Source organism: Heterocephalus glaber, unplaced genomic scaffold, assembly GCF_053883595.1.
Source record: "Heterocephalus glaber isolate CG9 unplaced genomic scaffold, H.glaber_assembly_v1.0 deba00001760, whole genome shotgun sequence".
NCBI lineage: Eukaryota > Metazoa > Chordata > Mammalia > Rodentia > Bathyergidae > Heterocephalus > Heterocephalus glaber.
The window spans coordinates 5,846,209-5,873,780 of NW_028258457.1; the positions used below are offsets into that span (position 1 = coordinate 5,846,209).

Genomic DNA, 27,572 nt, shown 5'->3' on the forward strand with positions numbered 1-27,572 from the left:
AATGCTGGGATTGCCAGGCACAGTGGTGGAGCACGCCTGTCATCCCAGTACTTGGCAGGCTGAGGCAGGAGGATCTCCATGAGTTCAAGGCCACCCTGTCTCAAAAAAGAAAAAAAGAAAAAGATGCTGGGATGACAGGTGTGCACTACATCTGGCTCCCGCTGAGTTCTAAATATTCAAGTATGGTGCGTTTTGTTACCTACACCAGGATTTCTCTCATGCTTGGCCACGAACTCTTCTCCTGGCCTGGTCTCTGATGGGTTTTGTCCCTGTTCAGGTTTGAGGCAATTAAGGGTTCTAAAGGGAACAACCCAGGCCAGGGCAGCTGCTCCTGAAGCCAGGGCTGGGGGAGATCAGGGAGGCAGGTGGATACATGGCTATGACAGGTACACAGGCAAAAGTACCTGGACACAGCAGAGAGCAGGCTGCATAGCAGAGGTGTCCCCAGAGCATGCACAGGAACAAACCCAACACACACAGGATGGGCTGAAGGGCAGCTGCCTGAGGCTTTCATGGTGTCTGCATTTGTTCTGTTCCTCTCCCTCCGTGTGTGTGTGTGTGTGTGTGTGTGTGTGTGTGTGTGTTCCACTGGGGATGGAACCTGGGGCCTTCGCACTGAGCTAAACCCTCAGCCCTTTTCATTTTGAAACAGGATCTTACAAAATCACTAAGTTCCTTAGTCTGGGCTTGAATTTGTAACCCTCCTGCCTCACCTACCGGAATGCAGGCCTAGTGGACATGCTCTGCCACGCTCATGCTCAGCATGAATTTCTTTGTTTAGGGTTGGTCCCCCATGCAGAGAGGATGAGGCTCTGTCCAGTTCGAAGCCCTGTCCCCAAAGCCACCTCCCGAAATGAAAGCAGACCACATCCTCTGCCTAGGACCCTCCCCCGAGGATTCGTGTCCCATGGAAAATCCAGAAGGCCGGCAGCGATTGTGCTGAATGGATGTCAGGCTGTCATTAAGGAAGATGAGAATGTTCTGGAGACGGGCCATGGTTGTACAAACAAGTGAACGTGCTCCATGCTATTGAATTATTTTGTCCTTGTGGCACCCAACAGTCAACCCAACATTCTGGGAGGCTGAGGCAGGAGGATCGAAAGTTCAAGCCCAGCCAGAGTAACCTAATGGCTTTAGTGAGATCCTATCTCAAAATAAAAAACAATTCTGCCCATAGATCTCCCCCTGCTCCTCAGCCATCCTATCTGGGCTCACAGGACCCCTCTTCATGGAAGGCCTCCCTAGCTACCCTCCTAAACCTCTCCCCCAAGTACAGTTCTCCTCCTCCTCCTTTTGCAGTGCTGGGGATGGCGCTGAGGCCCTCACACATGCTAGGCATGCTAAGCAAGTGCTCACCACTGAACTATATTCCCAGTCCTTTCCATTTCATTTTCAACCAGGGTATTGCTACATTGCCCAGGCTGACCTTGAACTTAAGATCTTTTGCTTCAAGGGCCGGGATGTAGCTCAGTGCTGCCACACCTGCCTGGGAAGTCCAAGGTCCTGAGTTTGAGTCCTGATACTCCCTCCAAAAGATCCTCCTTCCTCAGCCTCCCAAGTCTCCAGGATGACATACAGGGAGCCCCACCTCAGATTTCTGTTGCGTGTTCTGACACTGCCAGGGGTCTCCAAGCTGCCCCCAACTGTACCGGGCCACCCCCAGGGCACAGAGCAGGTCCAGAGCCGTGGGGGCCGGTGGTTGTAAACAGTTTTATTGATGGGGAGGGGGCCGGCGGAGGTGAACTCCAGAGAGGGTGGAGACTCAGCCGGCCACGTGGCATGCATGGTCAGCTGGAGGTGGGGGGGTCACAAGGGGTCGGGTGGCATGGGACTCTCTGACCACCCTGGGGCCGTATTTACAGGGGGCCCTGCCAGCCTCCACAGCCCCCAGACCCCCGAGCCCTTCGGAGCTGCTGCCCATGTGACCTGTGGACAGGTTCCGGTTCCCCTGGACCCAGTCGTCCCTGCTCCCCTGGCAGAAGCCGGGCCCAAACTTCTGACCGGCACCTCGGAAGCCCCGGCGTTGGCTCAGCCGACCCGGGGCCCCTGGGGGTCCCCAAGCTCACGCTTAAGACACACGCACTGCACGGGTGGCCCTGCACACACACTCGCGCCTCCCTCCCCGGGCCTTGCACACGAACACGGCATGCACACGCGCACACGCCCACACACGCCCGGGGCCCGGCCTGGGGAGGGACCTTTTGGAGGAGGTAGGGGGACTTGGGTCTGCAGCTGTGGCCCCCTAATCCCCATCCCACGCCAGAGCCACCCCCTCCGGCCGCCACCCCAAACTGGAGTTGTGCAATTCCTTAGAAAAACTGCAAAAGAAACCAAAAATGTCTACGCAGAAGGTCAACCTCAAATTCACAGCAGATCCCTCCGGCCGCCCAACCAACCCGGTGGTCTCAGGGTCCTGCGCCCCAGCTGCCTGCCGCCGCGGGGAGCAGTGCTCTTGTGCTTCCGTGTGGCCGAGGGGGGTCCCCGAAAGGCCGGGGTGGGGGGGCTTGAGCACCCAGCGGAGCCGGCCGGGGCCTGGCATCCTGGCGCCGTCTCCTGCTCCTGGTTCCTGTGGCTGGCACTGCCAAGGCATGGGGTCCCCGGCTTAGGGCACCGGGGGCGCAGTCCTGTCCCCTGCCCCATAGGGGAGGAGGTGCGCCGAGTCTGAGCCGGGCCGCGCGTGGCGCACGCGGTGCTTGTCCCCGGGCCGCGCCTCGCCGCTGTTGAACGTGTGCGTGCGGCGCAGCGCCGAGGCCGGGGTCGCGTGGGGACCGGGTCTCCGCAGGCTGCCCGTCGTCGGGGGCGGGCTCCAGGGCCGCGGCAGGCTGTCGCCGCCACAGCCCGGGTCCGAGGGGCCCGTGGGCGCGGACACTACGCGCCGGCGGTCCGGGCTGGCGTGCGGGGTGAGCGGGAAGTCGGCGTGCGAGGCGCGCGAGGGCCGGGACGCACAGAGTCGGCCGTCTGGGGCGGTGTCGCCCGGCAGGGGCGGCTGCTCAGGGGCGCGGGCCGGCGCCAGCAGCAGCAGCGAGGACGACGCGGACGCGGACAACAGCGCGTGGTGCCCGTGGTCCCAGGCGCGGGGGCCCGGGCCGTGCACCTGCGGATGCGGCGTGGGCAGGCGCTTCTGCGGCAGCGGCGTCTGCTCGGGCGTGGGCAGCAGCCCCGAGTCCAGGTCGTGGGGGCCGCCCTGCAGCAGCGTGGCCTTGGCCCAGCCGTTCTGCATCAGGGGCGCCAGCAGGGCCTCGGGGGGACCCCCGGCCCCGCCCAAGGCCCCGCCGCGGCCCCCGGGCCCGGCCCCACGCCGCTCGCCCAGGCGGCTCACGCTCAGCACCGCCTCGCCGCCGCCGTGCGCCAGGATGGACTCCTTGTCCTTGCGCCGCGCCAGCTCCCGCCTCTCGCGCAGGCCCACGAACCAGCCCACGCTGAAGCCAGACACCACGGCGCCCACCACGAAGGCCGCCACTGACGAGGTCACCAGCAGGTTCACCGACACCAGCCCAGCACGCTCCTCCGAGAGGCTGGCGCGCAGGAGGCCTGGGGGCGGGAGGGGGAGTGCCCGGGGCCTGGTGAGGGTCCCCCGTGCCGCCTATCTGCCTTTTACCTTTGCAGAGCTAGGAATGGAACCCAGCGTCTCCTGCATGCGGGGCCAGCGCTCACCACTGACCACGGGGGACCCCCTGGCAGTACTGGGGATTTAACTCAGGCCCTTCGAACTAATCTACACCCTCAGCTCTCTCTGTAGTTTTTGTTTTGAGACAGAGTCCCGCTAAGTGGCCCATGCTGGCTTCAAATGTGCAATCCTCCTGCCTCAGCCTCCCAAACAGCTGGGATGACACGCTTTGCCGGGCCCCCTCTGTACCTTAGGGAGCCTGTCAATCTCCCCGTCTTTGGGCATGGGTCCTCAGCCTCTGCCTGGCTTCTCGGCACTTGTCCATCTGCCTTGGAGCTCTCTGCCTGTGTCCCTCTCTGGGGCTCTGTTTCCTGGCGTCCATCTTTCCCCCCCACCCATCCAAGAAGCCGCTGCCCCTGCCCTCTGAAAGCCCTGATGGAAGCCATTCCCCCACTCTCCCTTGGGCATAGGTGGCAGAGGACAAAAGACCCTCCAGGACCAGGGCTGAAGGTCCTGGAGTCCTCTTCTGGACCTACCTGTACAGTCCCCTAAGCCTGAGGTGCTGGCACCAGACACGTCCTGCTCAAAGGCGGCTCTACATAGAGGGAAGGGGGACAGAGGGTCAGCAGAGCCTCTCAAACAGCAGGGGCAGGGGGCGGGTGCAGATGGCCCCTCCCACCTCCCTACCTGGTCCCTGGGCTGAGGAAGATGCAGGAGCCGTCAGGGGTCCAGCCGCAGTAGGGGTCCTGGCTGCCGATGCAGTTCCTGTAAGGGACCAGGGGACAGTCACTCAGCAGCCAGGACCTGCCTCACCGCCGGGCTGCTCGTACCCCAACTCACAGATAAGGAAACTGAGGCTCAGGAACCCTGCTTTGGCCCAGGCAGCAGAGCTAGGATGCAGCCCCAGCAGGCGGGCCCAGGCTTTGTCCTTGACAAAGGACGGCAGGGTCGTGATCAAAACCACGTTGGCAGCTGCTGCTCCGTGCTGAGAGCTCACGCTGCGCCCAGAGGAGCCCAGTGCATGGCATCTGAATTTCCTCTCACTTGGAGACCAGGAAACAGGTTCTACCCCGGCGCTCCACACTCTCATGCCCTCGCTGCTCACCTTTCTGTCCTCTTTGCAGCAGCCACCAGAGGGCGCCCGTGAGCACCAAGTCAAGTCCTTCCCCCTGTCCTCAGCCCTAAAAGGCTCCCACCTCTCCCTAGAGTCAAAGCCCAAGTCCTCCCTGCAGCCCTGCACAGCCGACCCATACCCTCCCTGCTTCTTCTGCTCCCGTTCTTCCTCTCTGTCCCTCTGCTCCAGCCACAGGGGCTCCTTGCTGCTCCTGCACGTCCCTGGGCTCCGTCCTGCCCCAGGGCCTTTACACAGACCCAGTCTATCATGGAATCTGCACGCCCTCCTCCCTTCTCCCCATACTCATCCCCTCTGTCCCTGCTCACACTCAGCCTGGGTGGGGGACTCACTTCATGCATCCTGAGTACTGCTGGCAGCGGGCCACAGGCACGCGGACCACGCATCGGGGAAAGGCCGCCAGCAGGCCGCCCGAGGCCGCGTCCAGCTCCAGGCTCAGCAGCCGCTGCCCTGTCTCACCGCCACTACCAGGTCGTCCGCACCTGGGCAAGGAAAGTGTCCCAGCAGGCTCAGGGTGACTGATCCGTGACTGCCCCCCAGTTCCTTCTTCTCGCCACTGCCTCAATTCACCTGTCGGGCCGGTAGGTCTCAAACTCCTCCAGGAAGACACTGGGCCCAGAGGTGCCCGCTACACTGGCGTTGGGCCGGACGAGGAACTTGAGGACAGTGCCCACCTCGGAGCCCAGGAAGACCACGGTCTGGTTGCCCCAGGGCCCGGCGCCCACATCCACGGCCACTCGGGTGAGCTGGTGCCTGCCGGCCGGGTGGGACTGGGCGTCAGGCGGGTACTGCAGGTTCCAGGGCCATGAGGGCAGGGGTGTGGTTTTATGGGTGCGCGTGGCCTCGCCCATGCACGTGCACGTGACTGTCCCAGATGTGCGCATGCGCAGACAGTCTTGTGCCGCGGGGCGGGGGGGGGGCACGCGGAGACCCACCCGCCCCCTTCCTGGCGCCACCAGTGCTGACCGCATGAGCGTGCGCACGATCCAGGGCGCATGGCCCAGCGAGGGCACTGCCTCGTCCATCAGCGGGTGCGTCTTGATAAAGTTGAGGATCTCATCGGGCAGAGCGCTCGACGCGTTGTACTGAGAGCCCGGGGCTGCACAGCACCCTGGCCTGGGAAGGGAGAAAGGGCGGGCTCAGGGTGGAGGGACTTGGGCAGCCTCAGTTTCCCCGTCTCCAAAACGGATACGGCCTGGCAGTCCCAGCCCGATGTCCTGGTGCCCATGATCCCTTTGGGGACCTTCGCAGGGCGGTGTGGGGCTCTCACCGGGGCCGTGGCACCTGGTCCTCCGGCACCGGGGTCCAGATGGACTCGGGTGACTTCTGCTCGCGGAAGCGGCCCTCGAACACAGCGGCCACGTGCCTCATGTCGAAGGCGCACACAGCCGAGCCCGGGATGCTGGGGGTGCAGACGGAGCTCTGGTGAGCCTGGCGGGGGCGGCACCCCGGGAAGCGGGACGGAGCCTGTCCTCTGCTGTTGGATGGGTCCTCAGCCCCCGGTGTTCACCGAGCCCACCTCTGCACGTCCCGCACAACCTCAGCTGGAGCCTTCTCAGCATCCCCAAGACCACCCACTGACCTTCCCGGACATCCACTGCCCAGAGGCCGTGCTTGTCTTGTCAATTTATTCCCCTGAGAACTTACTTTCTTTTTTTTTTGGTACCAGGGATCAGACTTGGGACCTTGCACTTTCGAGACAGGCGCGGTGCCACTGTCTTTTTTTTTTTTTTTTTTTGGATGCAGGGTCTCACTTTGTAGTTCAGGCTGGCCTCGAACTTTCGGGGGTCTCCCGAGTGCTGGGATTACAGGCATGCACCACCATGCCCAGTGCCCTGAGACTTTTCTAAAAATGCAAACCTGACTTCACTCCTCTCTCTCCCTCTAGAGTCTCCTAGGGCTCCCTAGTGGTCTCAGAATGAAGTCCAGGCTCCTCTCTCTGTCTGTATTCTCCCAGAGCCCTGCTGCCTTCACATCCTACTCCCTCATTCCTGCCCTCTACTCAGCCACACAGACCTCTTCTCTTGACTTAACACATCCAGCACATAACAGCCCCAGGACCTTTGCACTCGCTCTTACCCAACTTGGAACACCCTTCCCTCTTCCTCCATCTCATGCTCAAACATTGCTCTGATGCCCCTTCCTCCGGGAAGCCCTCCCTAATTCCTTCTCCCACAGGCGGAGGATGAGGCTGCCTACCCTCCCGGCCTATGGTTATGGTTGAGGCCTTTTGGGTCCAAGCCTGCCCAGCACAGGAGTATCTTGAGTGAACACGGGGCCCCCTGGCCAACTCCCCCCCACCCCCGGCAGGGCCCACTACCTGTTGCTGGGCGTGGAGAAGACGCCCAGGACCACGGGCCGGCCACCCAGGCTGACCACGCCAGTGACGGCCTGCAGCACGTTGAAATAGAAGTGGGAGTCCCCGGGCACAGAGCAGTTGAGGCGTGCCTTCAGGAAGGACGTCCACTGCTTCTCCAGCACGCGCGGGGAGCCGCCCACGTCATTCGTGCACACCCGGGCCACGCGAGATACCACCACCTGGGAGGGGCGGCCACAGACGCGGTGCCTGAGCCCAGGGTCCCAGGGAGGCTCGGCCATAGCCCCAGGCCCAGAGGGAGTGTTTCTCCCAAACACCTCACCGGATGGGCTTCAGGTGTCCCCGCTGTACGGACGGGGAAACCGAGGTACGGTGAAAGGGACATGAGCAGCCCAATGTGACATGAGTCGGAAGTGGTGGTCTTTGTACTTCACCACCGCCTGGGTGCCTGGATGGATTGAGGTTTGGGGTCGGTGGATGGGTGGATGGAGGGATGGAAGGGTAAGTGGTTGAATGAGTGAGTGGATGGATGGGTGGACGGATGGGTGGGGGGATGGATGGATGGATGGGGGGATGGGTGGGGGGGATGGATGGGTGGGTGGGTGGATGGGTAGGTGGGAGAATGGATGGGCAGCCGAGTGGCTGGATGGACAGATGGATCCAGGATGGTAGAGTCAGTGGGCGGGTAGGTAGGGAGACGGAGAAAGGTGACAGTGGGATTGTGGGTGTGCTAATGGACAGACAGGTAAGTGGGGGTGTGGCAGGAGTGGGTGGGCAATGGATGAATGGGGAATGGCTGAGTGGCCAGGTGTGTAGCAAGAGTACCCAGGCTGTGACCTCCAGGCCACTGCCCTCCACATCTTCAGGGCCCAGCTGGAGTGGTACAGACGCGGAACAGGCAGAGGGACATTAATGGATCCGCTTCTGCTCCCACTGCCCATGGTTGAAACCCTGTCATCCTGGTGCCACCACACAGGCCCCTGGGGGAAGCAGCCTCACCTTCTCCAAGTAGTTGAACTCCATCGCGATCTCCCGGAAGAAGAAATAAACGTGGCTGCGCCACTGTACCGCATGGACAAAGTAGGGCTCTGTGGGAGAGGAGGAGCCGGAAGCAGCCCTGTCACACAGGTGCCTGGGGCAGGGCAGCTGCTTCTTCTTCTTTTTTTTTTTTTTGGTACCAGGGATCGAACTTGGGTCCTTGCACTTCTTGCAAGGCAGGCGGCAGAACTACTGAGCTAAATCCCCAGCCCAGGGAGGCCACCCTGGGGAAATGAACTGGGCTCAAAGTTGTTTTTGGTTTTGGTTTTGTGAGGGAGAAGGGAGTTCAGCAGTCCAAAGCCACTGAGTCCAACTCCCCTCCAAATGGCAAATTTGCTATTTTTTGTCCCCTCCCTCCCTCATGTGTTGGAGAGCTGAGCTCCTGCCTTACTCGTCCTGGGCTTCCATTTTGGGCTCCTAAGCCACCCACTTCCCACAGGTTCTACTTTAGATCCAAATCTTTCCATTCGCTTTGTCTTCCAAGAGGCCAAGAGAGGCTGGGAATGCGGCTCAGTGGTGAGCACTTGTCTAGCATGCACGAGAGTCTGGCTTCCATCCCCAGCACCACAAAAACAAAAAACAAACAGGGCCAGGGATTTAGCTTAGTGGCACCATGCCTGCCTTGCAAGCATAAGGTCCTGAGTTCAATCCCTGGTACCAAAACAGACAGACAAACCAACCAACCAATAGATCCCAAAGATGAAATGGGAATCCCTTCCTCAGCTCCCTGGGTCTCTTATTCTGCTAGGGAGATTCGACGCATGTCAGCTCTCCTAAATCTAGGCTCACTGCCCTTCTAGGCCTCACCTTTGTTTTTTATTGTTGTTTAGCTTATTTAGATGTCTGTGAAACAGACATCTAAATGCTTCTTGGGCATTGGTGCATAGACATATCTCGTCTTGGTCATTTTTAGGGTCCCTTCCTCCGGGTCCTACCTTTGAACCACTTGGAGTCGTGTTTCACAGTGCGCAGGGTGGGGCGGTCCCCAAGGCTGCGGTAGATGACAGCGTCAATGGCCAGGAAGTCGGTCACGGTGGCCGTGAAGAGCATCCCGTCTGGACCAGGGCAGGACGGGGAGGCAGGCGAGAGATGAGACATTAGGGCCCGATCCGGTGGGTCAGAGGTCAGGGACCTTGTCTCCAGGCGGAGCTCCGACATCATCTTATTCCCAAACCAGCGAGGCCTGGATCCCACCTGAGCCCTTGAGCCCTCGTGGAGCCTGTGACCCGAACTGGGGCTCTGCCCAGCCACCTGCTAGGTGACCTCGCTTTAAAGGGTGGGAAGCGCCAGACTGGGCTTGGGCTCCGGCTCATCAGGAGGTGAGGGGCTCGGACACTCACCTGAGAAAAGGGCGACATTGGCGTGCTTGGGGTCGTAGGGGCAGCGGGCCATGCCACTGATGTTGTCCCCGACAGGCTGCAGCGTGTCCATCTGCAGGGAGGACAGCCTGAGTGACACATCTGGCAGCCTTGGCCTCCAAGAGGAAGCCTGGCTTCCCCCTGGATGGCTGTGCGACCCTGGCCAGTGACCTAACCTCTCTGAGCCTCAGTACATCTCAGTTAGTCCTCTGACTGTCCTGTGGCTGAGCTGGTCCTAGTTAAAGTGGCTTGTGGTCACACAGGCTGCAGCTTCCCTGACCCCTGTTCAAGCCCTCTTTGGAAACCACTGGCCCTTTCGGAGCCAGGGTGACGGACACATTCTGGAAGGCTTCCTATAGGACCTGATGTGGGTCAGGGCCACAGCCCACAGCAGAGTGGAGGAGCCAAGGCCTGGAGGGTGGAGCCAGGGCAGGCCAGGCCTGCGGGGGCAGAGACTCACACTGTAATTGGCGCACACCGGGTTGAAGGCGTTGGAACCGCACACGAACAGCGTGGACTCATCAAGGAGCAGCAGGACCTTCACGAAGTTCCGACACTCGCCCTGGGGTGCATGAAGCGGGTGGGGAGCCGGTGTGGGCGCGGCCCAGGCTGCCTGCGGCCCTGGCCCGGGCTGTGAGGAGCCCCGCCCCCGGGCCGCACTGGGGACCAGGGTGAGGGCGTAGCCACCGCAGAGGCTGAGCTAGGGCTGCCTGGGGACACCTCTGTGACCAAAGGATGGGACAAGACAAGGAAATAATTTTGTAACAACAGAAGCAAGGTCAGGGTGGTGGGTGTAGCCAAGACCTATAATCATTTGGGGGCGTGGCTAGGATCAGGGTGTAGCCCTGGCAACAAGGGGGTCCTAGCCTGGGATGGAGGAGGAGGAGGATTCCCTGTGGGCGTGGCTAGGACAGGGCGGGGCGGGGCCAGGGTCCACGAACCTCCTGCTTGCCCTTCATCCGGCACACGTCTATGTCGCTGGGGTTAGAGCGCCAGGTCAGCTTCTGCAGGCAGAAAGCGCTGGTGAGGGGGGCGGGGTCCCCAGTAGCCCTGGGAGTCCCCTGCTGGGCAGGGCTGATTCCACCCAGCTCCCTGAGCGCCCCTGGTGGGACCCCCGGTTCCTGCCCCTCCCCTCCTACCCGTTGGTACCGCAGCTCCGTGGACGTGGGGGGCTCCAGCTCCACTCGGTACAGGTTATCCCTGCGGGAGGGCACAGTGAGACTGAGGGGTCTCCATCCCGCCCCGATCCCATCCTCCCCACTGCGAAGCTGCCTCTGTCTTCGCGCCACACGGGACGCATTCCTGGGAACCCCACCGACACGCAGCCCTGGGACATTATCCTGCGTCTCTGAGACCCTCCCCTCTGTGGACAACCCGACGCGGCTCCCAGGCCCATCTCCACGCCCGGGCTCCCCTCGGGCCAGTCTTGGGCTCCAGCCGCCCCGGACATCCTGTGTCTCTACGATTCGTGGGGACTCACTCAGGATGGCCAAACTGTGCCCGATCTGCCCCCCAAACCTGCACCCCAAGACCCCCCCCTCAGCTAAAGGCAGGTTCACCCTTTGGGGGACTCAGTCCGTGAGAAGCCCCACTGCCTTCCTCTCCCCTTCCGCACTCAGCACATCAGCTAGTGTTGTTGGCTCTGCCGCAGTCTGTCCCCAGTCTGCCTGATTCTCAGCCCTGCACGGCCTCCACCTGGCCCGACCTCTAGTTCTCAGCATGGACCAGTGCAGGCCCGGGTCCTGGTCCCCAGCCTGTCCTCCCTGCAGTAGCCACCAGAGGGCGCTGTGAGCACGGAGTCAGCCTTCCCTCTGCCCTCAGCCCACCAGGGCTCCTACTGCCCTGGGGCTAAGCCCAAGTTCTCCCTCCAGTCCACACTACCCTGCACGGCCGCCTGTCCCCTCCCTGCCTCACTCTCTGTCCCTTGCTCCCTCTGCTCCAGCCACATGCCCTCCTTGCTGCTCCTACACCGAGCTGGGCTCTGTGCTGCCTCAGGGCCTTTGCACAGGCGGTGCCCAGTGCCTGGAAAGAAATTCTTCTCCAGATTTTCCCATGGCTGAAACACTGTTTAGCTCTCAATCCAAATGCCATCCCCCCAGAGAAGCCCTTCCGACCGCCCCCTCCCCCATAGCACCTTTCACAGGTTCACAAGGTCACATTCCCGTGTGTGACCATCTCAGGACTGGCTGGGCCACTCCAGCAGAGCGCCCCTAGCACACCCAATAGGCACTCTATGCACCAAAGCCAGCTCCAGGCTCCAAGCACCGAGCGTTCAGCACCCTGAAAAATCCGCGCCCAGCACTCCAGAGCACAAGTCGGTCCCAGAGCAGCAGCAGCAGCGCCAGGTCTCACGTCGCCCGCCCGTCTCCCCAGACCCGCGCACCTGTCCCCGATGAACAGAGTCCTGTTGACCCGAAGCACGCGCTGGATGTTGAGGTCCTCAGTGGGCTCCGCGGGGCCCGGGCGCCCGGGTCCACCGCCCACGAACACGGGGTAGAATTTCAGGTCTGGGGAGAGGAGGTGGCGGTGAGCCAAGTGCTGGGAGGCAGCGGGGTGGCCCGGCTAGGGGAGCCCCTCCCGGGGACCAGCAGGCCCGTCCTCGTACCGACCTCCCCCAGGGTCCCCCTACTCACAGTCCCTGGGGGCCACGCTGAGCGGCGGCGGTTCTTCAGGGAAAAGGCCGTGGGTGCCCCCCAGGAGCAGCAGGAGCAGCAGGGCCGCGCAGGGAGGGGTCGCTCCCGCGGTCCGCATGGCGAGGGCCCGGTGGCAGGCGATGACAACTGCAGACGAGGGAGGGGCGGTGAGCAGGGCTGTCTGCAGTTCCTGACGCTACCGGCAGAGGGCGCGCGCTCACATCACCTGCTCTTCATTCCCAGACTCACCCTCCACCCCCCCCCACTCCCCGCCCAGCTGGGATAATAATAAAAATAACCACAATAATGGAAATAATGTACTCAGGACTTGGTTCATTTTGCTTTGTTTTTTTGAGAAAGGATCTCACTCTGTAGTCCAGGCTGGCCTTGAACTCACTATGTAGCGCAGGCTGACCTTAAACTCGTGGCGATCCTCCTGCCTCAGCCTTCCCAGTGCTAGGATTTCAGGTGTGCACCCCCACGCCCGCATATTACCCAGCACTTCTTTATTAGCAGAACAACTTTATGAGCATATGCGAGTTAAGCCCAGGAAATGACTTCGAACAAAAACGCATGAAAGAAACATAATTATAATACATTCTTATATACATATATATTTTTCCAGGCCTGCAGACTGAACTTAGGGCCTGTAAGCTGAGTTGCACACCCAGCTCTTTTTTATTTTTTATTTTTTTGGTACCAGGGATCACACTCTGGACCTTGCGCTTGCGAGGCAGGCGGGGGAACCACTGAGCTAAATCCCTGGCCCCAAACACAAAATTCTTAAAGGCTCAAAAAATAAAACCAAGGACTCTCGGAATTTTATAAACAAATTAGGAATTGCAGGCATAGAGAGTCACAGACTACTCCAGCTGTCCAGGAGCCTTGGAGCCGCTGTTTGGTTGGGTGTCCTTCCTGAGTCCCGCCTTTCTGCCCCAGTTTGAATACTTCTGTGAAAGGCACCTCACTACCTCCGAGGGGGCTGCCTCTTCCTGATCCTGTTCAAGGCACTTCTGGCTGTGTGAATGGAATTCAGTATTCAGCCCCTAGAGCCCAGCCCTCCACGCCTGAGGACCCCGTTCAGGGCACCACACTCCCTACCAGAAAGGGGCTCAAACGGGTCCTGGAGGCTCCTACTGAGAATCTCTGCAGTGCTGCTGTCCTGGAAAGTCTCTGGCGAGCCCGTGCCTCGGTTTCCCCATCTGAGCAGCAGGTCACCTCCCAGCCCTGCACTGTCTGGGTGGCTCCAGAATTCCACGGCCCTGCCAGGTGAGGGCGATTCGGGAACATGGGCCCTGTAGTGCCTGCTGCCGGAGCTTTCAAGGCCAAAAAACAGGAAGGGCCTGAAGGGACCCTTGGGCCATATCACCTGACCCTGGGCTTCCTGGACTTGTGACTCAGCGGAGGCCAGGACCCCACGTGTGCTCCAGGCCCTGCTTCCTTACGAGTTTCCTTCCCGGCCCCTGCCCTGCTCTGCATCCCCTGGGGGGGGGGTCACAGTGACTCCTGGGCCCAGGCCCACCCTGGGCCTCGCACCGTAGCCTGCACTCTGCCACTGGCCCTCTGTCCAGGCCTCTGTCCGGTGGCACCCACCTCTGCTGCTTTTCCTTGTCTTTTATTCTCCAGTACTGAGATGGAACCCAGGGCCTTTATACTAAGCAACATCCCAGCCCTTTTTTATGTTTCCAAGCTGGACTTGAAATCGAAATCTTTCTGCCTCAGCCTCCAGAGTTCTGGGATATCAGGGATGCACCCTGGTGGCCGGGTGTGTCTGGCCTGGCTCAGTGGGTTGCTTCTGCCCTTTGGCTGTTGTGAATCGTGCTGCCCAGACACAGTGGGCAAATATCTCCACTCCATAGAGCCTGTGTGGCCCCAGGAGCACCGTGATTACCTCGTCTTAAGTGTCTGTCTGCCCCAGGGACTGTGGTCCCCAAGGGCGCAGAGGTGGCCGCTATTTGTCCTCAGCTCCTCAGAGGGCCCAGCATACAGTAGGTGGTCAATAAATAATGCTTAGAAAGCAGTTGCTGTCCCAGCATTCGGGAGGCTGAGGCAGGAGAATCACCAAGAGTTAAAAAAAAAAAAAGAGTTTGAGGTCAGCCTGGGCTAGAGAGACCCTGTCTCAAAAAAAACAAGCAAGCAAGCACTTGCTGTGTGCCAGGCATTGTTGTAGCACTTAAATTAACTCAATGAATGAGCTCAATTCAACCAAGATGTGGGAGCTGTTAACAGGTAGAGAAACTGAGCCACAGAGTAGCAAAGATATTGGCCCAGGTCAGGAAGCCGTGGGGTTGAGATGGGAGCTTGCTCCATGAGCTTTGCTTATTGTTTTGTTTTGGTATTTTGAGTCCAGGTCTCGCTATGTAGTACAGACTGGCCTGATACTCACTATGTAGTGCAGGGTGGTCTTGAACTCTCAGTAATCCTCCTGCCTCAGCCTCCTGAGTGCTGGGATTACCGGCATGCACCACCATGCCCACGAACAACCGAAATTTGCCTAGTGTGACAATAGTGCAGAACTGAGCCCCAAGTTTGAGGGGAGTTTGAACCACTCTGGGGCTGACACACGGTACCAAGCCTCAGTTTACCCACTGACCTGGGGTAACTGGAGGCCTCCACACCTCCCCCATCCCCAGAACCATCTGGTTCTCTCCATGAAACTCGAGGTGTCTCTCGAAGCAGCCGCCTGGCGCCCGGAAACGGCCCCACCACCTGTTGGGCCGGGCCGCCTGGCACCTGGCCACCACCTGAGCCACCACCAGAGTCCAGCTGGTGTCGCACATGGAGCCTGGGTACTGGCCCTGCAGTGGGAGGGCTCCTTCCCAGCCCTGGGGATGTGCATTTGTCTATGGGGGCCCGGGCAGGTGTCCCTCGAACTCTGCAAGAAATCTCACTGTACAACTTGCAATCAAAATACGCAGCAACGGGCCGGGATGTAGCTCAGTGGTGCCACCATTTGCCTTGCAAGCACAAGGTCCTGAGTTCGATCTCTGGTACCAAAAAAAAAAAAAACATAGTTCAAGGCCAGCCTGGACTACATAGGGAGACCCTGTCACACATACACACACATATAGTGGCTGCTGCCGCCAAGAGCCATCCAACGGAAAGGCAGCTCATAAAAACATGACGGGGTCCTCATCCACCTTATTCACCAGATCTGGCAGAAGTCTGTGCAACTTGTTTCTTCCCGAAAGTCAAAATGACCATAAAAGGGAAAAGTTTTGAGACATTGAAGCAGCCAGGACAGCAAGTAGACTTTAGTTGCCTACATCCTGGGGCCCGTCTTCGGCTGGGCCTGCATCCTACCCACACACTGGGGTCCGGCTGCTCTTCAGCATCACCACTCAGGGGAGTTGCAGATCTCATGAGAGCCTTGCCCCTCAGAAACTTGCCACACTCCTGCCTCAGCCTCCCAGAGTCCTGGGATGACAGGCATGTGCCACTGGGCTTGGTTTCTCCATCTTACTCTCCTGCAGGCCCGGGTTTCTGGGTTCTTCTTAGCTCCCAGTGGTTCATTTTGTCAACTTCTAAGTTCTCAAACAAACCACAAATAAAACAAAAACCCATGGGATTTTCACTGAAATGGGGTTGTGTGCATAGATCAGACCAAGAGCTGACTTCGGAGGTCCCCACCCCACCATTCCTCCATCTTTCCCAGCTCAGGCCACTCCTAGAAATGGTTTTCAGCTTTCCTCTCCTGCCTTCCTTCCCCCCTCTTTGCCTGCTCCTGCAGCACCAGGGTCTGAGCTGCCCCAGGACCTTTGCACAGCCACACCCTCCACCTGGAATGCCCTTCTGAGAAGCCACATAATGTTGGGTATTCCAAAGCCCCCACAGAACAAGCTCCCTCCCCCTTCTCCCTGTCCTTCTCCCTAACAGGGAACAGGGACTTTCTACATAACTAAGTCTTGACCCCTCCTAGTTAATGACCTCCTGGAGCTTGTCACTCCATCCCACCAGATGTTCCCATGAGAGAGGGACTTCCTGGAGCCTGTTACTCCATCCTCCAACCAGAATTTGTTGCTCTATGCCCTCACCACAATTACCCACGCCCATCCAAGGACTGCGTGCTCTCCCACATGCAAAGACCCCCATATAAGCCTCCAGCTCAGCTCATGCTGCGGCTGGTCTCCCTTTTGTGAGTCAGTCCTGGCAGGCTGTCGACTGCCGCCCCAATAAAGCTCGCTTGAACATATGTGTGCCCCTTCCTTTCGGTGACCCTGGCACATAACTCATTCCCTTCCCTCAGGACGTTGCTGAGCGCCTCTTTGGAGACCCCCACTTCCCATCAGCCTGACACAGGAAGCCTCTGTCGTGTTGGTGACCCCCGCCCATATCACACTCCCACAGCCTTTGGATTGTTCTAACCCTCGGTGACTCTGAATATGGCTGGGAGCAGCACCTCTGGGCTCCCCCATTCCAGACCTGGCCCAGCCAAGCTGCACTTCCGCAAGATCTCGCGAGAGCTGCGCCCCATAAAGCCTGGGAACCCGAGCTTCCGGTTTGGGCCTCGCTGTAAGACACCCCGACTGGCCCTGTTCAGAGCCCTCTGCCCGCCTGGAGCCCTAGGGCGTCCTGGCCAAGCATGCGTGCCCTGGGGACAGGTGAACCCTGGGGGCTCAAGAACTGCTTCTTATCTGCCAGGTCCACAGCAGGGGCGGAAGCTGCTTGGCGTTGCCACTCGCCTTTGGGACCCTCCGGGCCTGACCCAGCGTGGCCACGCGGACCCCAGGTAGCCATCACCCCAACCCTCATCCATGGCTTTCTGACCATCGGACAGTTTTGAGGGACCCCAGGTTACAGGGGGACCAGGCTGGCCCACACTGGTCACCTGCCTCCATGCTCTACCTTTGCTGACCCACTGGAGAAACTGAGGCCCAGAGACCAGGATGGACATGTAACGCCATCATATAAAAAGCCTGGGTTTGCTGGGCGTGGTGGCGCATACCTGACATCCCAGCATTTGGGAGGCTGAGGCAGGAGGATCACTGAGTTCGAGGCCAGCCTGGGCTATATAGCAAGACCCTGTCTCAAAAAACCAAAAGAAAAAAAAAGGCTTGAGTTCAAATCCAGCTCTGCCCATTACCAGCTGTGCAACCACAGATGGGGTCATGTGGGGGGCACTGCCGGGCCAAGTAGCGTCCCCAGCCTCTGCCCACTTCATAGCAGGACTCCCCCAGCTAGGACAGCCACACACATCCCATCCTCACACAGGGGCTCCTGGGGCAGAATCAGCCTGAGAGTCACTGCTCTAAAGTCTTCTATGGCTCCCTAGTGCCCCTGAAATGAAGTCCAGCTCAACCACACTCACTGGGACCAGGCCTCCATTCCTGGCCTGTAAACTCCGGGTGACTGAGTCATCTCTCAAGCCTTGCAAAGAGGGAGACAGGAAGGAACCAGACCTGCATTGTCCCACAGAAACCCGGGCCAGTGGGGAGACCCAGGGACCCAACCACCAAGCAAGAGGCCCAGGTCACTTCCCACAGTGACTTCTCCCCTCACTCTGGGTTTTGTCTTGTTTTTTTGTATCGGGAATCGAACTCCAGTCCTTGCGCTTTCAAGGCAGGTGGTGGAACCACTGAGCTAAATCCCCTGCCCCAGCTCAGTTTTTGTTGTTGTTTGTTTGGTTGGTTTTTTGAGACAGGTCTTGCTATGTAGTCCAGGTTGGCCTTGAACTTGCTGCCTCCCAAGTCCTGGGATAACAGGCGTGCGCACTATACCTGGCTACTACTCTATTTTGTTCTCATGTTCATTCTTGTCAGAAATCACCTAAGACTCCAGAACTGGGCCCAGCACACATGTATTTCCTTTATGCTAAATGACCTTGCTGTGTGACCTTAAGCTACCAATGCACCCTCTCTGGGCTTCTCTGTAAGGGATGTAGCGACCCTCGCCAGGCTGGGATCCCGTTTCCCCGGTGGACACGGCAGGATGGGGGTGCCCATCTCCAGTTCCATAGGAGGACCAGTCCCTGTCGCCTGTCCCTCAGGGGGATCGGGTAACCCAGAGGGGCATCCAGGCCCCATGCAGTCCAGGTTTGGTTACTGGCTCTGCTTACAGCTGCCTCCTCCAGCTGCCTCTGCCCCACCATGGCCCAACCAGCTGTGGGCTGTCTAGGAACTTGGCTAAGGCCACAGGGGCCCAGGAGAGAAGCCCCCAACTTCCTGAGTCTTCAGTCTCCCCGTCAGTGAGCCACGTGAGACAAGGGTAACTCCATCCCCATCAGAGGGGCTGGCACCTAATAGGAGTTTAATTAACTGCAGGGACCGCTGTGCAAGTTCAGGGTACAGCCTCTTCCTCTTGGGGCTCATTTCCTTCTCTGCAAAATAGGGCTGAAAAGGACGGATTCTGGAGGTAGGAGGGGTCTGGCATTGGCCCCTGCTCTGTCCCCCATGCCTAGCTTGAGGTCAGCACACAGTACCTGCTCAACAAACACCCGCTGAATGAACATCCCAGGAGGAGCCCTTGTTTATAAAATAGTGGCACACGCCTGTGATCCCAGCACTCAGGAGGCTGAGGCGGAAGGATCACTGTGAGTTCTGGGCCAGCCTGGACTACACAAAGAATCTGTCTCAGAAAACCAAAAGTAAAGAAAAAATAATAGTGAGAATATGTTCATTGCAGACTTCCTGAGTGCCTGTATTGTGTGCCAATACAGCGGGCATTCTTCCCAGATATGAACTCACTTTACATCTGGGCTCAGAGAGGTCAGGCCACCTGGCCATGGTCACACAGCACATTCTGGTGCAGCTGAAATTCAAACACAATGCTGTTTCTCAGTGACATTTTTATTGAGTGCTCCCGACATGCCATCTATCCACAAAGGTAGTGACAGCCTAAGGGAACATTTTTTTTTTTTCCGGTACCAGGAATTAAACTCAGGACCTTGCAGCTGCTCTAAGCTACATCCCCAGCCCCTAAGGGAACATTTTTCAGATAACAAGTGGAGACCCAGTGAGAATGTCCCTGTCCCCGGGCCATCGGAGCTGGGAAAGGGGCGGGAGGACAGGAAGGACCACAGTGAGGACTACACGGGTCCGGGGCTCCTGGGGGTGGGGCTTCTGGGTAATTAATTTTAATCACTGTTTGGAAACTGGGCTCCCAGGAGGCAAATCGGAAGCAGCAGCTTAGTCAGAAGTGAGGGAGGCAATGGAGAGGAAATCACAGAGCCGTTTCTTCACTGTGGGGGTGGGGTCCCGGGGGATGGACACCCACAACCACTCTGTCCAGGGGACACAGGGACCCCCAGTGGGAGGCAGGCCTGGAGGGGCACCCCAAGAGCTGCCCAGAACTGCCAAGCAGGCCGAGGCCTGGCACCTGGACTGGGGGATGACAAAGGTGGGAACCGGGTCCTAGGGGAGACCGTGAGGTCAGCGGCCCCAAGGCACAGTGACCGGGCTCGGGGATGGAGGAGGCTCCGGCCGGCCGAGGGACCAGGCCCGGGGCTCGGATGGGAAGCCCGAGCACAGCAGCAAGTATGGGGCTCCGACTGTGTTTCCCACCCTGTGCTGAGGCTGGAGAGGCAGCACCCCCTTTAGCCCAAAGCGGGGTCCTGTCCAGAGTCCGAAAGCCCCTACGCCCAAGGCGCATAGCCTGGAAGTGGCACAGCTGGGATTTGAACACAGGCTGAGCGAGCAGTCCAGAACCCACCTTCCTAACGTGGCAGGGCGGGGTCCCCAGAGTAAGGGGGGCTGAGCTTCTTCTCACCTCCTACGGCATTTCCTGTCCTGACCCACAGACAAGACCCCCTCTGCTGCTGCCTCATGGCAACCAGCTCAGCTCCCTCCACCTGGTCCCCGGCTCCCCCAGCCTGTCCTCCCGGCAGCAGCCACCAGAGGGCGCCATGAGCACCGAGTCAGGTCCTTCTACCCTTTGCCCTTCAGGCTCCCACCTCCCTGGGGTCAAAGCCCAAGTCCTCCTTGCAGCCCACAGGGCCCTGCAGGACCCTGCTTTTCCCCTCCACCCCCCCAGCTCCCTCTCTGCCCCTCGCTTCCTCTGCTACAGCCACACAGGCTCCTGGACCTTACTGGGCTCCGTGCTGCCCCAGGGCCTTTGCACAGGCTGTGCCCTCTGACTAGAGTGCTGCTCCTCAAGATATCTGCATGGCCTGCTTCATGTCAGCTTCCAGATATCAACTCAAATGTCACCTTCTCAGAGACACCATCCCTGACCCCATCTGCTAACAGCCCACCCCTCTCAGCTGTACCATTGGTATTGTTGTCTTTATGACACATTTTTTGTTTCTTGAGACAGGATCTCACTATGTCACCCAGGCTGGCCTCCAACTCAGGAGAATCCACCTGCCCCAGCCTCCTGAGTGTTGGGATGACAGGCGTGCGCCACCACGCCCAGCAACCACACTTGATTTATGGCCTGTATTTGTCTGGTTAGTGTCCCTGTCCCCATTTGGCTATGAATTCAGTAAGACCAAGGGCTCCTCTGCCTGGGTCACTGTGCTGCAGAAGTGGAGACTGAGGTCTGAGGTGTGAGAGAGCTAGGGCACAAACTCAAACTCGGTCAGATCTGATCCGAACACCAGGGCCACTCAGGAACAATAGCTCCAGGAGCCTTCTGCTGCCCTAGGGCTCTGTCTCCTTGCACACAAGGAAGGAACTTCTGCAACCATCAGAAAACACAAGGTCCTCTTCTGGCTGACTCCTACACATCTGTTGTGACCTTAGCCTCAATGCCCCTTCTCTGTGACTTCTCTGACCCATGAGGCTAAGTCTAACTTGCCCAGCCCCGGTTGCTCCCTGCACAAATCCTTGACCCCACATAGCTGAGTGAGCTAGAATCTGCCTCTACTTTCTCTCCCCAAGCCTCGAGGCCCCTTGAGAACCAACTAGACACCATAACTCTGTCTCTGGAATTCCAGCATCACCTAGCACTGGTCACGGCCCTGGGGGTTGCACAGGGCATTTGTTGTTGTTTTGGTTTTTGTTTTTTTTTTTTTTTAGACAGGGTCTTGCTCTGTAGTTCAGGCTAGCCTTGAACTCACTATGTAGCCCAGGAGGGCCTCAAACTCACAGCAATCCCCCTGGCTCAGCCTCCTGAGTGCTGGGATTACAGGCCTGTGCCACCATGCCCAGCAACAGGGGCATTTGTCGACTAAGTGACTGATCTCGCAGACCACCCTGAACCCAGGCCTGGGTGAGAATCCATAATCCTCTGGGCTCCTGCACTCAGGAAGTTCCCTCCTAGGTCAGCACTTGGACAGCTGGCTGAGCTGGGCCAAGGTGCATCTTGGGAGATGTAGTCCTGAGTGAACAGGGCCTAACTCCCAGCAGGCCCTGGGGCGGCCCCTTTGGGCCCTGGGCTAGATTGTACAGGGTCATGGGGAGGGTGGCCAGTGGCACCCCAATGTCTCCTTAGAGGGTTCAGGGGGTCCCTGGCCTGCCGTATGTGTTCTAACATCTGCCACTCCGTCAGGACATCCTGGATCTGAGGTGACAACCCATTGTGATAATAAAGGGAGACTGTGTGACTGGGCACCGCGGGAACGAGAGCTGGGGAGAGCTCAAGCCAAGTCTTAAACATCATCCATGTCCACCCTCACTTGCCTGCCTCCCGGAATGGGCGGCTCACTCCCTTTCCAGCCTGTCTCCAGGTAGCTACACTTCCTCTGGGCAGCTTAAGGCCAGAGAGGTTGCCCATTCCCTGCCCTGGTTCGAAAAACCTCCAGGGCTCCCTAGTGCCCTAGGGACAAAGCTCCGTGCTCAGCCTGCCATTCAAGGCCCCTGGGCACTGCTTGGGAAATGCATGGCCCGCTGCCCCCCCCACCCCTTAACACAGTGCGGCCACTCAGGGCTCGCCGATCACGTCTGTCCCCCTCCCCTGGCAGAGTCCTCCTTCGTCCCCAGCCCTGGCAGCCTTCCTGGCCCCCGTCTGTCCTGAGCATGGGCCTGGGCATCCCTCCCCCACCAACGCCCCCTCTGGGGCCCCAGCCTCACGGGAGAGGCCCCAGCCTCACGGGAGAGGCCCACACCCAGGGTCAGACCCGGACAGCCTCCCTCCCTGGAGATCGGCGTGACCTTTGCCTCCTTCCGTCGCCGGGGACCCCCCTCACCTGCCCAGCTGGCTGACGTCAGGGTCACCTTTCCAAGGGCACTTTGATTCGGATCGTCTGGGCCCAGCCCCAAGGAACCCCAGGAAGTGAGACCTTGAGCCTCAGGCGGCCGGCAAACCTCCCCCTTTGCCCCTCGCCTTTGCCCCTCTGCCACACTGCTGGGGGCTGAGACCCAGAGGTGGAGACACTCAAGCCAGAGGAGGTGACAGGGCCTTGAGGACCTGTGCGTGCTCAGCTCAGGCAGAGGCAGAGTGTGTGCGTGGAATTCTAGAGCCAAGAAGTCCTAAAACTAAACAGCATCTTCCGGGGAGACTGCACAGAGAACCACAGCAACCTGCCCGAGGCTACACAGCTTTGAAAGGTCCAGAGCCTGGGCAGGCCAGGTGGGGGCTCGGGCAGAGATGTGGGGAGCCAGGCTCTTGACTTACAGTGGATGGAGTGTGGGGTCCTTCCTCTCTGGACCCAGTCTCACTGCCAGAGAGGTCTGGTTCCCTTCTTGTTTACTCTGTGGGCTCTCTGGGCCTCAGTTTCCCTGTCTGCACTTGGGAATGGCTCAGGGTGCATATGCTACAGTTTACAGAGACTGCTGGGCAGACATCCACCACTGTGCCAGTGACCACCCCTGCCGACTTCCGGAGAGCGTAAGACTCTCCTAAGTGGGACCCTAGCCACTTCCAAAACCATACTCTCGAGGCTACAGAGCCTTAAAAGCAATTATCTCCTTCTACTAGGCCCTAGTAACTAGGATGAGGGAAGGGGTTTGGGGTGGGGGAGTCTGCTCTGCCTGGAGGCCCCTGCACGCTAGTTTTATTTTGCAGAAGGAATTTGGACTCTTGAAGCAGCCTAGGGAACCCAGAAAATTTGGAAGAAATACAATTTTGCAAATGGGGCGGGGGTCCTGTTCAGTCACTCCAGCTATTGGCCAGTCTCTGACCACACTCCTCCTTAAAACTAGCAGGACATCCTCAAAGCTTAGGGGTGCTCTCCTATCATCCCAAACTCCTGCTCCTCTTCCTCTGAGGGAGTGAAGACCACCAGTCCTGGGTTTAGTGTCTGGGACCTCTCCCCCAACCTCAGGACTCTTGCAAACACTCCCAGCCTCAGTATTTGCCCTTCCGGAGCCAGAGTGGGGGTTCACCACAGCAGCGGCCCCCCCGGAGGCGGAGAGCAGAATGGGGGACACGTGACCCCCGCCCGAGGGACCAATCAGCGCCAGAGGGTGGGGGGCCACACTCGGCGCCCCCCATCCAGCCCGGCGTGCTTGGAGAGAGACATTTTCTTTGTCCCTTTGTCAGCTGGAGGGGGGGGCAAACTCCCAGGCCCCCACTGCAGCGGGGCCATCCGGACTGGGAGGCGGTGTCCCCCCCCCCCCCATGGCGGACCCTGCCTGACGCCCTGGGCCGGGGCTCGCAGGGGTCCGGGCCGCACAGGAGGCTGGAGGGGACCCGGGCGCCCCAGGTCCCGCGGTGGAGCGCAGAGGGGCCTCGCGTGGGGGGGACCATGGTGTCAGCCCGTGGGGGGGCTCTGGATCCGCTCTGGGCCCCGCCCCCCCCCGCCTTGCTACTGCCCTGTACCCCCACCTGGGCCCTGATCCAGCCGCGCGCCCCCAGGATTGCGCCTCCTACGGCCACCACCCCCTAACACGCGCGCCGGGACAGGGTCCCCACCCGCTGCGGCGCCCACGGATCCCACGATCGCGCCCCATCTAGGGCCCCCCAGTCCACATCCAGGCCCCCCTCGCCATCCACATCCAGGCCCCCCCAACGCGGTGCCATTGACACCCCGCAATAGAGCCTCATCCAGCGCCCCAGGCCCTAATCCGGCCCCTTCTCCCCAACGTCGTTCCGGGTCCCCCCATTGTGCAGCACCCCCCAAAATCCGGGCCCTCCCCAGCTGCGTCGCCGAGAGATCCTCCTGCTCCGGCCCACCCCAAACCTCCTCCAGGCCTGATGCGTCCCCAGCCTGCGGCCAGGCCCGGGCTCCCCCCTCGCGCGTCGCCGTCGCAGCCCGGCCGGGGACCCCGCGCCCCTCACCTCAAGAGCAGCACGGGGCCGCGCACCTGTCCCGCGCTCCGCCGTGCACCCCGGGCCGCGGCGCTGGCCCGGCGGGGGCTCAGCCCCGGCCCCCCGCGCGCGGGCGTGGGCCGCGGGGGGGTCGTTGCGCGGCGGCCGGGCCCGGGGCGCGCCGGGGCCGCATCTCCTCCGCCACCGCGGCCGCCGCTGCGACTCGCGGCTCCGCCACCTCCGCCCCCTCCCCGACGCCCCGACCAGGCCGGAGCCGCGCAAAACCCGGCGCGGAGCATGGAGGGCGGAGCGGAGCGGGGCGGGAGGCGGGGGGGGGGGGCGGCGAAGGGTGGGGCCCCGCTTTTGTGCAGGTCTTGGGCGGGCCCGCGCCCCTCCCATGTCCTGCCCGGTGTCCTCGGTACACACTTCCCTCAGTCAGACCTGCGGGAGGCGGTGATGCGGGGACGCGCGGTGTGCGTGACCCGGTCCTGTAGGAGTCGTGCATTCACTCCACAGACAGTCCAGCCGCTCTACAGGAGGGAAACTGAGGCAGGGAGGTGTCACGACCAAGGTAACCCGTGAGAGAATGACAGAATGGGGATTTGAACCTAGGCAGATGGACCACAGCGGTCCCTGTCCCTCTGTCCCCAGTTCTCAGCGGGTTTGACCCAGACAGGGGTTTCGGAGGGCTGCGAGCCCCTCTCCGTTTCTGGGGAGCAGTGCTGTCCCCTGACTTTGAGATTCCAAGACAGATGGGGAGCAGCTGGGTGTGGGCGCACGCCTGTCATCCTGCACTTGGTGGGTGGGATGAGCATAATCCTGAGGGCCACCTGAGCCTTACAGTGAGTTCGAGGCCAGCCTGGACTACATAGTGAGGCCCTGTCTCAGAAGGAACAAACAAAAACCAGCTATTGAGCTTCGGAGACTTCCCCGGCCCTCCGTATGACTTTAGGACAACAGAGACCTCACCCTGTGCCTCAGTTTCTCTCTGTGCAAACCTTCGGCCCCTGCAGAGTGACTGCGAGGTCTCCTGTGCTGCCCTGGCACAATCCTGGCTCCTCCCACCTCTCCCATATACAGCAGGGGCCCTGCAGACACTTTACCGTTGCGCACTTAGCGACATGTCTTGAACAGCTCCTGGGTATGGGGCCACCAGGTCTCTCTCCAGGCTGCCAACCCGGACGGCTGAGACAGGCTTGAACAAGGGGTGTGGGGCCAAGACTTGCACCCAAAGGCAGCCTGGCACCAGTGGGGGCAGCTTGGGCCTCACAAATCTCAGCAGCTGGCACTTCCTGCCATGGCTTCGCCCTGCCTGCCTTCCGGCCACCAGTGGCCCAGGCAAATCAGCAGGGTACCTGTAGGCATCCGGAGCCCACCCTGTGTCCTGCTCCCACTGGGACACTGAGGCTACACAAGGGGGAGCTCAGGGACCACTATGCCCTCCCATTCCCTGTGCTGCCCCCCTTCCAGCAGAAGCCCAGCTGCACAGGTCTGCAGCCCATTCTTTCAACAAACATCTATGGCCCAGCATGGGGTGCATGGCTGTCATCCCAGCAGTTGGGAGGCTGAGGCAGGAGAATCCCGGGGGTTTGAGGCCAGCCTGGACTACATAACAAGACCCTGTCTCAAAAAGCAAACATTTATTGAGCACCTACTGCTTGCCAGGTCCTGAATGGAGCAGGCTATATGACAAAGCTCTGCCTTCTGTGTAGCTGAGACAGAAAATCCAACAGCCATGAACACTGAGACGTACCCTGCTGAGCTGGGCGCTGTTGTGACCCTCGGGTCCCGGAGGCCCTAGGGGCGGTCACTGTCGGGCCCTCAAGCCTCCCCCGGAGGACGGGTGTGGCAGCCCTTGGTGTGGAACGGGGATGTGTGGCCAGGGCGTTGCAGGCAGAGACCTGGGGGAGGAAGGCCCGACCCGTGGCCACCCCGGCTTCCCGGCCATGAATGGGTCTTTCATGCCCCGGCCGGCTGGGGAAACTCAGGCCTGGGCCCCCTCCCCCGCCGGCTCCAGGCTGTCTGACCCTGACCTGCAGCGGGGCGCCGGAAGTTCACGGGGAGGCCCAGGGTGGGAGAGACCCCGCCTGAGGTTCCCAGAGCCGGCAGCGGTCCCCAGGCTGTGAGATTCTGGAAGAAGCCCCTCCCTTGGGGCCTCAGTTTTCCGCTGGGCAGCGCTGGGCTGGAGTCCGTTCCGGCCTGTGGATTCCGGCCCGGGCTTTGCGGGCGCCCGCCGCCCCGACACCTCCTGCCCAGATCCAGGCTGCGGCCTGGGTTCGAGTGCCGGGGACACCCAAGGGGGTTTAGAGAACTAGGGACCCCGGGGCAGGAGAGAGGCAGGGCCAGACTCCGCTTGGTGGCCCGGCGCCCACGGGCAGGGCAGGCGGCACCCTGGTCTTGCGCGCCTCACTGCGCCCCCCTCCGCCCCCCGCACTGTGTGACCCCTCGAGGTCTTAGTCCCTCTCTGGGCCCGGGTGCAGGGATTCCCCAGGGGTCTCCCGAGGGCGGCTCCAATTGGCTGAGCTGAGCGTGACGTCAGAGCCTCCCCCTGCCCGGGAGCCACGTGGGGGCGCTGGCGGCGGGAGGGGCCCGGGGCTCAGGAATGGGGTGTCCCCCAGCCCGAGGTGGCAGCTGGGCGGCGCAGACTCGATTCTCCGCGGACAGGTTTTTTCCTCGTCCCCAAATCCCCCTCCGGCCCCCCCAGCACGGCAGCTGCTTGGGCAGCAGATGCGCTGCTAAATCCGCCCAGCTGGTCCATCCCGGACTTGCAGCCTGTGTGTGTGGGGGGGGGTGGCATGGTCTTCACCCCTCGCTGCCCCTGCACTTTGACCTTTGGCTCTTTGCACTGGTGGCCGTCCTCACGGGGACCCTTCCTGGGCCCCAGACCCCTCCTGGAGCTTCCGAGGAGGTTTGGAGGGCGCGCTGACCAGAGAGGGTGAAGCCCTCTCCAGACTCCGCACAGCACCCTGGGCTCACTGCCCAGAAAGTGCTCCGGGTACTAAGCATATCCACCACCTGGAAAATCAGCACTCTGGGAGGCTGAGGCAGGAGGACCACAAACAAGACTGAGCCCAGCCCTGGCAATTTAGCAACTAAGCTAGACCCTGTCTGCAAATAAAACATTAAAAAGCGGGGGGGGGGGGGGGGATGCGGCTCAGTGTGAAAACCTTGGGTTCAAACCCGAGTGTCACGAAATAATAATGACAATGAGCTGCCATGTATTAGGCACCTAATGCATTCAGCCCTATGATTCTAGCACATAGCAGTGTTTCTATCCCATATCCCAGGGCAGAAAGTAGCCCAGAAAGAAATGGCTTCCCTGGAGGGCTCTGAGGTCTGTGATGGGGTGAGTGATGCACCTTTCCCCACAGCTCCTGCCCCTCTCCTGTCTCCATCCCAGCCTCCCCACTACAGTCCACAA

At 60.4% G+C, this 27,572-nt stretch overlaps 1 protein-coding gene and 1 long non-coding RNA gene across 3 annotated transcripts; one reads left to right on the forward strand and one right to left on the reverse strand.

The window, feature by feature from the left end:
* Positions 1–1,691: 1,691 nt before the first annotated feature.
* On the reverse strand, positions 1,692–24,321 carry Sema6b (semaphorin 6B). 2 transcript variants are annotated; one of them, XM_087201698.1, is made up of 17 exons: positions 24,182–24,321; positions 12,086–12,232; positions 11,836–11,959; positions 10,592–10,652; positions 10,394–10,456; positions 9,913–10,014; positions 9,435–9,525; positions 9,030–9,149; positions 8,056–8,144; positions 7,060–7,277; positions 6,010–6,141; positions 5,706–5,855; positions 5,310–5,492; positions 5,072–5,221; positions 4,295–4,372; positions 4,144–4,202; positions 1,692–3,531 (listed from the first exon to the last, which is right to left on the reverse strand). In XM_087201698.1, exons 2-17 carry the CDS (start codon positions 12,201–12,203, stop codon positions 2,603–2,605), a joined length of 2,667 nt encoding a protein of 888 aa, XP_087057824.1. In that variant the 5' UTR covers positions 12,204–12,232; positions 24,182–24,321; the 3' UTR covers positions 1,692–2,602. The 2 variants fall into 2 exon arrangements, with proteins under 2 accessions (XP_087057824.1, XP_087057825.1); XM_087201699.1 differs by lacking the exon at positions 24,182–24,321 and adding an exon at positions 13,187–13,417.
* On the forward strand, positions 8,051–9,152 carry LOC147821197 (uncharacterized). Its single transcript, XR_015447555.1, has 2 exons — positions 8,051–8,184; positions 9,008–9,152. It is a non-coding gene; the product is annotated as an uncharacterized LOC147821197 (long non-coding RNA).
* Positions 24,322–27,572: the final 3,251 nt, after the last annotated feature.

Coding starts and splice junctions, on each gene's coding strand:
- Sema6b (XM_087201698.1), bottom strand. CDS start 12,203: ATGCGGACCGCGGGAGCGACCCCTCCCTGCGCGGCCCTGCTGCTCCTG. Junction 7,278..8,055: donor AGTTCAACTACTTGGAGAAG/GTGAGGCTGCTT, acceptor CGCCCCTCCCAG/GTGGTGGTATCTCGCGTGGC. Junction 3,532..4,143: donor AGGCTTAGGGGACTGTACAG/GTAGGTCCAGAA, acceptor TCCCGCCCCCAG/GCCTCCTGCGCGCCAGCCTC.